Here is a 15,637-nt window from a genome sequence, read left to right as displayed (position 1 = left end):
GCAAGAGTGGTGTCTACAAGGTAGGTGCACAGTACAAAACCTTGATACAATTACATTTCTCTTTCCCTCCTCCCACTACTCAAAACCCAGTGCCCATTCCTCTTGTTTATCTCTTGCCTTATCTGGCCTTGTGCGTAACAGTACAGGTTTTGCTTGGTCATTTCACCATATCCCTCTGTGGTCTATTGTTAGCGTATATCCTCCTACACTGCCATCTGCTTCCTTGCTTGCTAAAGCAACATTTCCTCTCATTCTTCGTCCACACTGAGCCTTATGACCTCTTGATTGTGGTTTTTGTTTTTGCAGAAGCGGGAAACAGATGCTTATAACTGTTTGTACAAGCATATCTAGCTTAACCTACATTCCCCTTCCTCTTTCATGATTCAGCTTTGTGATCTTCGCAGACAACATTTATAATTGCTCCTCACAATTTATATTCCATCACCAGGAAGAAAGGAAACAGACAGTCCTGTTTATTTATATTTTATTAAACAATTCACAGTTTATACAAACAATTTGAGCAGCACGGTGGCACAGTGGTTAGCACTGCTGCCTCACAGCGCCAGAGACCCGGGTTCAATTCCCACCTCAGGCGACTGACTGTGTGGAGTTTGCACGTTCTTCCCGTGTCTGCATGGGTTTCCTCCCACAGTCCAAAGATGTGCAGGTCAGGTGAATTGGCCATGCTAAATTGCCTGTAGTGTTAGGTAAGGGGTAAATGTAGGGGTATGGGTGGGTTGGGCTTCGGCGGGGCGGTGTGGACTTGTTGGGCCGAAGGGCCTGTTTCCACACTAAGTAATCTAATCTAATTTCATTTACAGCTGTATACAGAGAAATAGCAATTTTACAAGGGAGGGGAATGACAAAGCCAAGCCCCAAACCCTGACATTCAACTGGTTTTCAGGGAAATGAGGACAAACCTCAAATCCCAGTTGCAAGCATTACAAACAGTAACAATGACATTCATACATATGAGACAGTCCACTTGTGTAAGAAACAGCGCATACAATACAGACCCTCAAAAAGCCAGCAAGTCTCCCCCCCCAATCCCAATCCCTCCCACCTTCCAGCCGCTCTAAGGCAGCCCGCCCCTACGTACCTTCTGGCTCTCGGTCCGCCCGGACACACCTTTCCACCATCTCTAGGACAGCCCGCCCCATTACCCGCCCGAGGTGGCAGTGCTGAGGACGGCTTCTGGCTGTCTGCCCCTACTTACCACTGGGCTCTCATCACCCCAATGCACCGTCCGGCCAGTGGACTATCCCGACACACCTTCCGGCACGTCTAGGACAGCCTGTCCCCTTCCCAGGGACGACAGCGTGCAGGGTAGCCCACAAGCCTTCCGGATCTCAGCCTGCCCCTATGCGCCTTCTGGCTCTTGGCTGCTCTGAGACACCTTCCGACCACCTCTAGGACAGCCCATCCAGATTACCCCTTCTCAGGACGACAGCGCTCAGAATGTCCTACCCACTTACTGGCTCTAGGGGCAACTGGCATCAGAGTGGCCTACCCTCCCTCTGGTTCTCGGGGTGACAGCTTTCAGGACGACCCATGAATGTCCCACCTCACAGTAAGGCCTGCCAGACCCAGGAACACACAAGACAGTGCAGGTGATAAGCTCAACAAGAAACACGACAGAGTTAATTGTGAACAAACAGAGTCTTTTCTGGTACACAGAGACCAAATATAGAGTCTTCAAAAAAATAGAGTTCTCAGGAACAGAGTCCACTCCAGTTTACAACATGTGTTGTCAGAAATAGAGTCCACTGCTAAAAACAGGGTCTACAACCAAGGGCAGAGTCCACTCCCAAAGACAGCAAATGCACACCCCACAGCACACAGGTGTTCAGTCCCCAAGGAGTCCTGGCACATCCTTGGAGAGCCAGGCCCACTCACAGGAACACAGTACACTGTAAATGTGGTTAACTCACAGGGGTTTTGGTCCACTCCTGAAGGGAAGGTCTTCTCCCAAACTCCAGGATACAGCAAGTCCTCACCTCCTAGCACACACACAGGTGTTCAATCTCCAGAGGCCCAGTCTCAGGGCTAGGCCTCCCCACAGGAACAGCTCCTCTGGTAAAATGTATGTCTTCCACAAGGGCTCAGTCCAAACACCAAAAACAGTAAGGGCACATACAAAAAAAAAAGAAAACTAGTGTCCAAGGGCTAAGCCCTACCACAAAATTAACATTGTCCTTTTCTCAAAAGTGAAAAGAATAACACACAGACTGTAACCAGCCAGTGAAACAACAATCGCCTAATGAGAACTGAGTTACACCTGAAACACATTATGTACATCAGGAGTTTAACAATCAGTCCTCCCGAAAGGAATGCCAGTTAACAAACTGGCTAAATAATTCAGCCAGTTCAGGAATCAGGTTTCCCCCATACAAAAAACAAGCAGAAACCAACAGTAACACACTGACTGTGATTTAGCCAGCACAGAGTCAGTCCCCTAAATTGAGAAGACCGCTGAGTCTCCTGTTTATAAATTTTATTAAACAGTTACAAAATAGTTTACAAAAACAGTTAACATTTACAACTGTATACAAGAGATAGCAATTTTACAAAGGAGAGGAGCATTCCCCTTTTTTTTAAATTTTATTAAACAAGTACAAAAAAGAGGTTACAGCACAACAGTTAACATTTACAGCTGTATACAACAGCAATTTTACAAGGGAGAGGAGGAGCAAAGCTAGGCCTCAAGCCCTACTGTTCAACCAGTTTACAGGGAATTGAGGACAAACCACAAATCCCAGTTTCAAATATGAAAAGACAGCAACAATGACATTTATGTATAAGACAATCCTGTTACATTAAAAAGTGCAGACAATACAGACCCAGCAAGCCCCCATCCCTCCCACCTTCCGACCACTCTAAGGCAGCCCGCCCCTACGCGCCTTCCGGGTCTCGGTCCGCCCTGACACACCTTTCGACCACCTCTAGGACTGTCCGCCCCAGTACCCACCTGGAGTGACAGCGCTGAGGACAGCTACCCACCTTCTGGCTCTCGGTCTGCCCCTACGTACCATTGGGCTGTCACCCACCCCGATGCACCATCTGGCCAGTGGTCTATACTGGCACACCTTTCGGCCACCTCTAAGACAGCCTGTCCCCTTCCCTGGGTTGACAGCGTGCAGGGCAGCCCACAAGCCTTCTGGATCTCAGCCCGCCCCTACGCGCTTTCTGGCTTTCGGCTGCTCTGATACAGCTTTCGACCACCTCTAGGACAGCCCGTCCCGATTACCCCTTTTCAGGATGACAGTGCTCAGAATGGTCTACCCACCATCTAGCTCTCGGGGAGACTGTCATCAGGGTGGCCTACCCACCATCCGGCTTTCGGGACAGCCTACCAACCTTCAGGTTCACAGGATGGCCTACCCACTCGCCGGCTTTCGGGGTGACAGCTTTCAGGAAGACCCATGAGCCTCCCAGCTCACAGTAAGACCTGCCAGACCCAGGGACATGCAAGACAGTGCAGGTGATAAGCCCAACAAACCATATGACAGTTAATTACCAACAAACAGAGTCCTTTCTAGTCCAGAGTCCATTAGTACAGACATTTTTCTTCAAAATGTAGAGCCCATTTCCAGGCCTGAGGGGTGGAGAGAGTGCCATACAAGGCCTTCATGAGACCACATCAGAATCAGTCTGTACATTTTCTCTCATTTAAAATAATTACATTGACAGCAAGTTTCACCTGCCTTTTTCCTGGGAATGAAGGGTTTATCTTAGGAAGGAAGGTTGAACAAATTGGCTTTTACACATTTAAGTTTGGAAATCTGAGAGATCTTTTTGAAATGTATAAGTTTCTCTGAGGGGACATGATAACGTGGTTGATTGGATATTGCTTTCTCTTGTAGGTTTGACAAGATGTTCTGTAGAATAAGATATCGTCAGAGTCCTACAGCACCGAAACATACCCTTTCGTCCAACTCATCCATGCCAACCAGGTATCCTAATTGGAACTAGTCCCATTGTCCTGTATTTGGTCCATATCCCTCTAAACTTGTCCTATTTATGTCGTCTGTTAAATCTTGTGATTGTACCCACTACAACAATTCTTTTTGGCAGCTTGCTCCGTATTTGCACCACCCTCAGGTCTCACCTTAAACCTATGCCCTCTGGGTTTGGACTCCCCCATCCTGGGGCTATTCACTTTTATTGATTTCCCCCACAATTTTATAAACCTCTATATGGTCACCCTTCACCCTCCAATACTCCAGTGAGAAAAGTCCTAGCCTATCTAGCCTCTCCTTATAACTAAAACCTTGCAGTCCTGGCAACATCTTTGTAAATCTATTCTGCATCCTTTGCAGTTTAACAACACCCTTCCAACAGCAGGGCGATCACTCCAAAAGTGACCTCACCAATGCCTTGCAGAATTATTTTCCCCTGAGAGGGCTGTTGCACTGTGTAAATCTCTTCTGTACAAAGTTGTGAAGGCTGAGATGATGAAGTTATGAAAGGGTGAGCAAGGTGACCTTTTTTTAAAAAAAAGATAAGGACCCCGGGGCAACTGATAGAAATGTGGAATTGAAATTGCAACCAGAAGAGCAGTGATCTTCTTGAATGGTGGAGCAGACTTGAAGGGACGAATGGCTGACTTTTGCTATGATATTGGTGGAGACAGGTTATGCCTTAGTTCAAGTAAAGATTAGGGAGTTTTCTGACCACTCAGCTAAGGAAAGGGCTTTGGTGTCCCTCCTGATAACATGAACCTTGAAGTTAATCGCCCTCTGCGCCAGTCACAGAATTAAAGAATTCTTGCGGAAGGATGCCATTCAGCCCATCGTGTCTGTAATTATTCCATATCTAGTACCAATCTCCTGCATTTCCACTCAACTCTGGCAACATCCTTGTAAATCTTTTCTGAACCTTTTCAAGTTTCACAACATCCTTTCTATAGCAGTAAGACCAGAATTGCATGCTGTATTCCAGAAATTGCCAAACCAATGTCCTGTTCAGCCACATGACCTCCCAACTCCTACACACAATGCACTGACCAATAATGGCAAGCGTGGCAAACGCCTTCTTCACTACTCTGTCTATCTGCGACTCCATTTTCAAGAAACTATGAATTTGCACTCCAAGATCTCTTGTTTCATCATCACTCCCCAGACTTTACCATGAAGTGTATTATTTCTGCCCTGATTTGCCTTTCCAAAATGGAGCGCCTCACATTTATCGACATTAAACTCCATCTAGCACTCCTCGGCCTATTAGCCCATCTGATCAAGATCCCGTTGTACTCTGAGGTTGACTTGAAATATTACTCTGGATGTAGGTTTTCTCATTGAGCTGGAAGGTTCATTTTCAGATGTTTTGTCACCATACTAGGCAACATCTTCAGTGAACCTTCCAGCTCAGTGAGCAAACCTACATCTAGAACCTCAACCTTAGCTACAAACCTTCTCAAACCTTGCTGATATATTACTGTCATGTATAATCGAGTTACAGTAAAAAAATGTTGTCTTATGTGCTTTACAGACAGATATTGATAGGTTAAGTTGGCAAAAATGTTGGCAAATGGAGTGCAATGTGGGAAAATGTGAAGTTGTTCATTTGGAAGGGAAATCAAAAGAATAGAATATTATTTAAATGGAGAAAGCTTCAGAAAGCTGCAACACAAAGGGACTTGGGGCAACTAGTGAATGAAACATGGAAAGCTTGCACACGGGGGCAGCAGGTAATTGGGAAGACTAATGGAATATTGGATGAAAACAGAAATTTCTGGAGAGACTCAGCAGGTCTGGTAGCATTCATGGAGAGAAAACAGAGTCAATGTTTTGAGTCTGGTGACCTTTCTTCAGAACTGAAGTGGAATGTTTGCCCTTATTTGAAGGGGGGTTGGAGTATAAAAGTCAGGAAGTCTTACTGCAACTGTGCAAGGTGCTTGTGAGAGCACATCCGGAGTACTGTGAGCACTTTTGGTCACCTTATTTAAGAAAACATGTTGTTTCATTGGAGGAAGTTAAGAGAATGTTCAGTGGGATGGCCCCCATTATGGAGGGATTGTCTTAAAAACAAAAGGCTAAACAGGATTCTACTCACTGGAGTTTAGAAGAATGAGAGGTGACCTCATTGAAATGGACAGGATTAAGGGGCTTGACTGGGTAAATGCTGAAAGGATGATTCTCCTCATGGGAGAGTCCAGGACCTGTGGGGGTATTGTCTCAGAATAAAGGGGCACCAGTTTAAGACTGAGATGAGGTGGAATTTCCTCTCTCAGAAGGTTGTGAATCTTTGGAATTCCTTGCCACAGAGAGCTGTCCTTGTATATATTTAAGGCTCAGATGGATAGATTCTTGCTCAGTTGGGGAATTAAGCGTTATGGGGATAGGGCAAGAACATGGACTTGAGGAATGTTGAATCAGCCATGATCCTAGTGGAGCTGGCTTGAGGGACCAAATGGCCGACTCCTGTCCTGACTTGTTAATGGTCTTACATTTACTGATGAAACTGTTCAAAGGGGTTATCGCACAACTCTGGAGCAGAAGCGACTTGAACCTGGGTCTCCGAGGCTCACACCACATGGATCATAGTTTACTTTATATCATGCACTTGACATTGATGCTGATAGTTATGGCTGCAATTTGCAGCCTTAGATCAAATTAATGAAGCGAAGCCAGTGCAGGTTTTCAAAAGATAAGTCTCCAACCTCGCATCATGCATTGATGAAGTAGCTGAGAATTTGAATGCAGAGAATGTTGTCTGAACTGGATTCAATGAAGTGTTTCACTAGGCACTAGATAAAAATGGCTGGACAACAAAATTGACAATACAAGCCCTGATTCATGGATTTTGTTTTGGACGAGAGGTTGGTAGGTTGGTAGGTGGGAATGATCCACACAGCTGGGACATATAAACATCAAGACCCGGAGCAGGAGAAGATGATTTGCCCCTCCATGAGACCCACCATACTATATGATCCTGGCTAATCCTTTATCTCAATGCCATACTAAGACTTTCTCCCATGCCTTTGATGCTTTTGAAACGTAAATATTTGTTAATCGCATTCTTGGATATATTCAATGACTCAAACTCCACAGCTTTCTGTGGTACAGAATTCCATAACTTCACTATCCTATAAGTTAAGAAATGTTTCTGCATCTCAGCCCTAAATAGACGACTGCTTTTATTCAATATGTCAGTGATATCAATCTTGGAGTATGTGGCAAAATGCCCATTTTCAGGGCAATGATAAACCTGGAGGATTGGCAAATGGTGAGGATGATGTGAATTGTCCAGGGTCACCACGGTGAACAGACAGCATCCAGTCAGAGGTGAATACAGAAGAGTGTATGTTTTGGGAGAAGGATGTGGAGAGGTAATAGAAATGTAATGGCACAATCGTAAAGAGTGCGCAGGATTAGAGGGATCTGGCAATAAACATTTATCAACATTAGAAGATAGAGGAGGCCGTAAGAGGGTAGAAAAGCAGAAGGCTTAATAAATAGAGGCATTGATGCCAATAAATGGTTGAGTTATGCTGCATGTCAAATTGGTTTAGCCCCAGTTGGATTGTTGTGGTCATTTCCGGTGACTATAAAACGATGTGAGGGCCCTCAGGACAGGGAGAAGAGGTGACTTCGCGGAATGGTGCCAGGGTTTAAGTTGGATGGCGCAGTTGGAAAGTTCAACGATGCTCCCATTGGAACAAAGGAGATTGGGGTGAGGTTTATTCAATGGGTACAGGGTGAGCACTCAGTAATGAAGACAAGGAAATATACTTCACTGTTCACCGATTGTACAAATGCAATGTAATGCAGATGGACGATTTTGGGTTAGAGGCATGGTGGGGAGATCTGAGGAATTGAAACGCAAATGAAGCCTGAACTACATTTGTATGAGATGATGGCAAGTTCCGATATTAGTTGGATTAAAAAAAAGAGATCTGTTCCCATAAATACAAGGAACAAGAGTAGGGCATTAGCCCTTTTGATCCTGTTCCACCATCTACATTCCTGCATACCATCGATAATCTATCCTCCCCTTGGTAACCAAGGATCCATATCTCCCATGCATGATGCCACAAGCACCGAGGATAAAAGATATCCTTTGACACAATGTGAATAAAGTGTCATGTCTTGCGGAAGGGGTGGCACGGTGGCTCAGTGGTTAGCACTGTTGCCTCACAGCGCCAAAGACCTGGGTTCGATTCCAGCCTTGGGCAACTGTCTGTGTGGAGTTTGCACATTCTCCCCATGTCTGCGTGGGTTTCCACCGGGTGCTCTGGTTTCCTGCCACAGTCCAAAGATGTGCAGGTTAGGTGAATTTGTCATGCTAAATTGCCCATAGTGTTAGGTGCATTAGTCAAGGGTAAATATCAGGTAGAGTAATGAGTGTGGATGGGTTGCTCTTCAGAGGATTGGTGTGGACCTGTTGGGCCAAATGGCCTGTTTCCATACTGTAGAGAATCTAATGTGTGGTGTCTTTCACTCTGAGGGAGGAGCTTTGGATTCAAGTCCTACTCCAGGAGTTAATGGCCATAGGAAGGTGTCTTCATTGCTATTGTGAGACACTCAAGGGTATGGGCCAAGTGCTGCAAAATGGGATGAGAATAGCTCGGAGCTTGTCTTTTTGACCAGTGCAGACACGATGGCCTGAAGGGCAACTTATTATTTTGGTGCTCTAAACCTCAATAACCAGAGAGCACGGAGTCATAACATCATACAGTATGGAACAGACCCTTCAGTTCAACCAGTCTGCGATGACCAGTCATCCCGATCTGACCTAGTCCCATTTGCCAGCCTTTGGCACATATCTCTCTAACCTATTCCTAGTCATATACACATCTGGATGCCTTTTAAATATTGTCATTGTACCAGCCGCCTCCACCACCTCTTGGTAGCTCATTCCAAGCACACATCACCCATTGCATGAAAAAGTAACCCCTCAGGTCTTTCCCCTCTCACCTTATACCTATGCTTCTAGTTTTGGACTCCCCCACCCTCGGGAAAAGACTTTGGCTATACAGCCGACGTGGTAGGAATCAAAATGGGGCAAGAACAGAAAAGGAGGTTAGCTAAACAATTCTGATCAGCAACAGAAAAGTGCAGCCAAGCACGTACGTAAGCTAGCTAGCTTACTGAAACTGGCTCCAGTTAAGTGAGAAGGCAGGAAGACCGAAACAACACTCAACAGGTGTTGTAGAAGTTTAAGGTCAATGATCTAATGCTAAACGTCACGTACCTAGATCAGGATCTGATTGATCAGTTGTGTTGCTAAGGCTTGGAATCAAAATGTAATTCGCGAAAAGGGAACGCTGATTTGTGTGTAAAAGTGTGATTGCAACTGCCTGTTTCAGACTCTCCAGGCAAGGGTGGGCTTTGACCCGGCTGGTTGAGTCTTCTTGCATGTATGTGATTAAGTAAGCTGTGTGAAGTGTACTATCATCCGGCTGATCATTTCAACATCTATCCATGCTCCTCCAGATTTTATGAATTTCTGTAAAGGTACCCCTCAGCATCCGACACTCCAGGGAAAATAGCCCTAGCCTATTCAACCTCTTACTGTAGCTCAAACCTTCCAATCTTGGCAACATCCTTGTAAATCTTTTCTGCACCCTCTCAAGTTTAACAACATCCTTTCTTTCGAAGGGCGACCAGAATTGTATGCAGTATTTTAAAAATGGCCTCACCAATGTCCTCGACAGACAATAGATCACACTTGTTAATGGCAAAGGCATATCAGAGATAGTCAAAGATATTCCTACTTATAGACAATAGGTGCAGGAGTAGGCCATTTGGCCCTTCGAGCCAGCACCACCACTCACTATGAACATGGTTAATCATCCACAATCAGTATCTTGTTCCTGCCTTATCCCCATAACCCTTAATTCCACAATCTTTCAGAGCTCTATCCATCTCTGTTACAGCTGCAACATTACATCCCAACTCCTATATTCAATGCACTGACCAATGAAGGTAAAGGTATCAAACACCACCCTGTCTATCTGCAATGCAACTTTCAAAGAACTATATCCCTGCACACCATGTCCTTCTCTCTAAGGCAAAAGCTCTGTGTTCAAGTCCCACTCCAGGAGTTGATGACCACAGGAAAGTGTCTCCATTGCACTGGTGAGGCATGAAAGGTGATGTTTCCCAGTGCTGGAAAATGAGACTGGAGTAGCAAGGAGCCTGTTTTGCCAGCACAGTCACGATGGGCTGAAGGACCTATTTTTCTGGTGCTCTCAACCTTTATGACCAGAGGGCACAGTTTGAAGTGTATTTTTGGAGCCAGATCCACTGGGAGAGCTTGAGGATAAGTTTTATATTTGCTCAGCGAATGAACATTGGGAGATGGTTTGGGAGGCAGGAATATGGGTAAATTAGCAGGTGACTGGCACTAGGCAATGGGAGTGAGAAAGGCCTGAGGGGCTGAATGGCCTTGTTCTCCACTGTAAGGTGAGTAACTGAGAGAAGGAGTGTGCATGGATCTTGCTGGAGCTGGGGGCAAGGAGAGTGCAGAGGAGTTGGGGAGGGAAAAAGCCATAGGCGAAGTTGAAAAGCTATCATTTCTACTTTCTTGTCTCTCTCACTCTCTTGCGCTTGCCTTTTAGAAACGTTGGCAATACCACCACGATACCCTCGACCAAGTCGTCTTGACGGCGCAACTGAAAGACCAGCCGAACATCAGCACCTCCATTTTCGTGGGCAGCGCCTACTTCATGGCCTCCAGAGAGTTTGTCGGCCATGTGTTTGACAGTGCCAAGATCCAGGCCTTCCTCAAGTGGTCGGAGGACACCTACAGCCCGGACGAGCATGTGTGGGCTACCCTTGACGGAATGCCCAATGTACCCGGCTCCATCCCGTACACCCAAGGAGCCTCCAGGCCACTTGGCCGGGCAGTAAAGTGGTCCTTTGAGGCTGGTGACGTTGCGAGGGGTGCCCTATACCCTCCCTGCACGGGAAGGTATCGCCACTTGGTTTGTGTGTATGGGGCAGGAGATCTACATTTGGTGGTCCGTCAGAGATGTTTCTTTGCAAATAAGTTTGACCCCAACATGGACAACACAGCAGTACAGTGCATGGAGGAATATCTCCGAAACTGGACACTTGGTAAAACTGGGGCTGTGTTGGAGGTTGGGACAGAGTAAACCTCGGTGATGGTGGTAGGGGTGGTGGGTGAGACATCGGAAACACTGAGAGACTGGGCACTGTGAAACTGGGCACTGTGAGACTGTATACTATAACACTGGCTGCTGTGGAGGCCAGGCATTGTGAAACTGCATGCTGTAACATGGCCACTGTAGCACTAGGCAGTGTGAGGCTGGGCACTATATTGTTGGGCACTATGGAGATTGGATACCTTAATACTATCCACTGTAACACTGGGCACTGTGAGACTTAGCACTGTAACATTAGTTACTGTGAGAGTCAAAATGTGTGGTGCTGGAAAAGCACAGCAGGTCAGGCAGCACCCGAGGAGCAGGAGAGAACCGATGTTTCAGGTATAAGCCCTTCATCAGGAATGTGGGGGAGTAAGGGGGTTGAGAGATAAATAGAGTGAGGGTGGGGCATTTGGGGAACGTAGCTGGGAAGGTGCTCAGTAAATCCACTTGGGGGTGTGATTGTGATTGGTCGGTGGGGAAGGTCGAACATATAGTTAAGAAGGAAGATGGACAGGTCAAGAGGGGAGAGCCGACTTGGAGGGTTGGATCTGGGATGAGTTGGGGGGAGAGGAGAGATTTGGAAACTAGTGACGTCAATGTTGATGCCATGTGGTTGAGGGTCCCAAGGCAGAAGATGAGGTGTTCTTCCTCCAGTCGTCGGATAGCTTGGATTTGGTGGTGCAGGGAGTGTCATTGTGTTGAAGTGGTTGGCCACAGGTCAATGGGGTTGTTTGTGCCCAGTCTCACAGTGACACATCCACCAATAATACTCAACACTGCACGAGTGGGCACTGCATTACTTGAACACTGCACGAGTGGGCATGTACAGCTGGACACTGCAAGACCAGTGTTGTGACCATCACTTTTTTTTTATTTTTCTCATTTTGGTTTGGAACTGAGTCCAAATTGAGAATTGAACTTTGAACAGTGGCTAGTTCTTCTTTAAAAAAAACTGGAGAGACAAAAGACTGATGTTTGCTGTTAGGATCTGGCCAGGAAAGGTAATTCAGGTGAATTACTGCTCTCTGAACACAGCAGATGCTTCAGCACCGAGATGTAGTTCTGCTCAGGGACTGACAGCTGAATGGATATTGAATGGGTCAGTCAGTAAGAGGAATGCTGCCAGGCAGGTAACCACAGAGAATGGTGAGAAAAAAGCAAAAACCATGAGTGACCTCGCTCTGACTGGATTTTGGGCTTGGTGGAAGTGCTTCTTTGGAAGCTGCTGGACTGGTCTGGTGTTCTTTTTGGTTTGACTTTGTCTAGTTATTTCCCCAGTTGTTAACTTGTCAAAAGGTCAGAGATGAGAATGTGAGTCTTCGGGAATGAGTGTTAGTCTCCACAGGTCTGCAGAATTTGTTCACATTGACTGGTGACTTTAAGTTCAAACATGGTGTACAGTTCTTGTGCCTGTAATACAACCCAGCATCAAAGGATTTCATGATGGCCTACTATTTATCATTGAAACTGTTATCAACTGGCAAATTAAAATTTTTGAACAAGTTTATCTCTTAACTGTCTGCGAATTGGAGGGGTGCATGGGTTTATGATCATCTGTGTTCTGCTAAAGCGACATAAACAGAAATGAACAATTTATTAAGTTATAAACTTGATATCCAAGATCTGTTATTTGTAAATTCTGGTTAGGAACAATTGAACGATTTTGAGGGTCATTGAATGGTTGAATGTCACTGTGTTGCAAATCCAGTGATCGGGAGGCTGGTTTTGGTTCAGCTTCATTTTCCTGTATCATTCCGGACACCGTACCTCCAGGCACAATAACTCTGGACATTGTCACTCCCTGTATGACACTATCACTCCGGTTACAACACTGTCACTCTGGACACTATCACTAAATACTGTGAGATCAGACTGTGACACTGGACAGTGTAATGCTGGACATTGCGATGTCAGATGTTTTAACTATAGACACTAACACCGGAAATAGTGACACTGGATGTCATTTGGATGCAGATAGAAATGAAAACAGTCAAAAAGAAAACAAATGAGATAGAATCTACTTGTAGAAATGGGAACTAAATGGGACTGAGTGAGAATGATTATGGCTGTTTAATGAACAGAAATCAGAACACTGCAATGATGTCCACATCTAATTGAGGATCTCGGGGTGGTTTGTATAAAGAATATGCGGGAGTGAGTTTCAGACCGGAATCTAATCGAGGGGTTCACGGTGGTTTCTATTCAAATGACGGAAGCTGACCTATGTGTTCGAATGTCCCGTGTTAGTCTAACATCCAGGGATTGTTTAATGGAGCTTGCTTCATACTTCAAGGACTCAGACATCTCCATTTTATCCGTCTCCCACCAAAATTGACAGGGCAATGACAGCAGAAGATATACAAAGAGAAATGTTGCCTCTGTAATACTACATGTAATGCCATCTGTATACATCCAGGGCAGGAACAATCCTGGGATTGATAAGAGTAAATCTCCCTCCACTCCATCCTTATCAAACACTCCCAGGACAGAGACAGAATGGTGTTAGGCACAGAGGAAGAACTCACCTCGACATTGTTCCCATCACTGTTCCTTTGGCCATGGTTTTGAAATGCCATCCCCACACTGTCATTGACTATAGATCTGTCTCTGAATTTTGTTTCATCATTTAGGGATGTATTCAGCCCAGTGAGCCCTCACAGCTCTCTCTCCCTCATAGGCATAAACATTGTGTCTGTCTCTCCTCTTCTGTCTCACCATTTCTCTCCTGTCTCTCTCTTTGCATCTCACTTCTCTGCCTCCCTCCCTCATCTCTGCTTTCTGTGGGTTCATGACACCATTGCGATGTTAAGACAGACTGTACCATGAATGTCACGGTGTTTGCTGTGTCCTGGAGGGTGGAGGACTAGCTGGTGGGCCGTAAACAAGATCATTTCCAGCTTGGTGAGCTAGTACCACCCCAGCCTCAAATTTACCTGGACCGTCTCAGACTCCTCCCTCCCCTTCCTAGACCTTTCCATTTCTATCTCGGGTGACCGACTCAACACAGACATTTACTACAAACCGACCGACCGACTCCCACAACTACCTAGATTACACCTCCTCCCACCCTGCCCCCTGTAAAAACGCCATCTCATATTCCCAATTCCTTCGCCTTCGCCGCATTTGCTCCCAGGAGGACCAATTCCACTACCGAAGAGCCCAAATGGCCTCCTTCTTCAAAGACCGCAACTTCCCCTCCAATGTAGTCGACGATGCTCTCCACCGCATCTCCTCCACTTCCCGCACTTGCGCCCTTGAACCCTGCCCCTCCAATTGCCACCAGGACAGAACCCCACTGATCCTCACCTTCCACCCCACCAACCACCGGATACTCGTATCATCCTCCGTCATTTCCGCCACCTCCAAACAGACCCCACCACCAGGGATATATTTCCCTCCCCACCCCTATCAGCATTCCGGAGAGACCACTCCCTCTGCGACTCCCTCGTCAGGTCCACACCCCCCACAAGCCCAACCTCCACTCCCGGCACCTTCCCCTGCAACCACAAGAAGTGCAAAACTTGTGCCCACACCTCCTTCCAAGGCGCCAATGGATCCTTCCATATCTGTTGAAAATTCACCTGCACCTCCACACACCATTTACTGTATCTGCTGCACCTGATGTGGTCTCCTCTACATTGGGGAGACAGGCCGCCTACTTGTGGAACGTTTCAGGGAACACCTCTGGGACACTTGCACCAACCAACCCAACCACCCCGTGACTGAACACTTTAACTCCCCCTCCGCCAAGGACATGCAGGCCCTTGGCCTTCTCTATCGCCAGACCCTGGCCACATGACACCTGGAGGAAGAGCGCCTCATCTTTCGCCTAGGAATCCTCCAACCACACGGGATGAATGTAGATTTCTCCAGCTTCCTCATTTCCCTCCCCGCACCTTATCTCAGTCCCAAACCCCGGATTCAGCACCGCCCTCTTGACCTGCAATCTTCTTCCCAACCTCTCCGCTCCCACCCCCTCCGACCTATCGTATTCCCAGCGCCTACCCCCCCCCCCCCCCCCTTTTATCTCAGCCTGCTTGGCACACTAGCCTCATTCCTGAAGAAGGGCTTATGCCCGAAACGTTGATCCTTCTGCACCTCAGATGCTGCCTGGCCTGCTGCACTTTTCCAGCACCACACTTTTCAACTCTGGTCTCCAGCATCTGCAGTCCTCACTTTCTCCGAGTTAGTAGCAAGTGGGACTGCCTGAAGGGTCACTGCTAAAGACACAGACACTTTCAATTGATAGCAATGTGTAGCTGAAGGGAACAAATGTAATGTTTCCAGGTTCACTGAAAAGACCTACAGTGGGTGGGAGAGAAAGCTGTGGGGACGACCAAAGATACGGGCAACTTCACTGACTGAGGAAGGAATTAGCTGATGGAATATAATGTGCAGCAGATATTTCCAAGCTAACTTAGTGACTGATTAATATTCCCATTCCTTGCCCAGTCCATCCTTCTACACCCAAAGGTGATTTGTCCCTGTGGGACAGCAGTGTAGGTCAAATTGTGGGATATG

General features: G+C 46.5%; 1 protein-coding gene across 1 annotated transcript; it reads left to right on the top strand.

Moving 5' to 3' along the window:
* The first annotated feature begins 7,599 nt into the window (after positions 1–7,599).
* On the top strand, positions 7,600–11,101 carry LOC148136127 (beta-1,3-galactosyl-O-glycosyl-glycoprotein beta-1,6-N-acetylglucosaminyltransferase 3-like). Its single transcript, XM_087984034.1, has 2 exons — positions 7,600–7,674; positions 10,565–11,101. Exons 1-2 carry the CDS (start codon positions 7,600–7,602, stop codon positions 11,099–11,101), a joined length of 612 nt encoding a protein of 203 aa, XP_087840160.1.
* Positions 11,102–15,637: the final 4,536 nt, after the last annotated feature.

Source organism: Chiloscyllium plagiosum, unplaced genomic scaffold (genome assembly GCF_037043375.1).
Source record: "Chiloscyllium plagiosum isolate Xiang-an unplaced genomic scaffold, Cpla_swu_hap1 HiC_scaffold_47, whole genome shotgun sequence".
Lineage (NCBI taxonomy): Eukaryota > Metazoa > Chordata > Chondrichthyes > Orectolobiformes > Hemiscylliidae > Chiloscyllium > Chiloscyllium plagiosum.
The sequence above is the reverse complement of the archived record's forward strand: the minus strand, read 5'-3'. Positions and strand labels throughout refer to the sequence as shown.

What these genes read in the sequence shown, in the direction of transcription:
- LOC148136127 (XM_087984034.1), top strand. Translation starts at nt 7,600, where the DNA reads ATGGTGCCAGGGTTTAAGTTGGATGGCGCAGTTGGAAAGTTCAACGAT. An exon ending in TTGGAACAAAGGAGATTGGG is followed by an intron (nt 7,675 to 10,564) that starts GTGAGGTTTATT and finishes CTTGCCTTTTAG; the next exon opens with AAACGTTGGCAATACCACCA.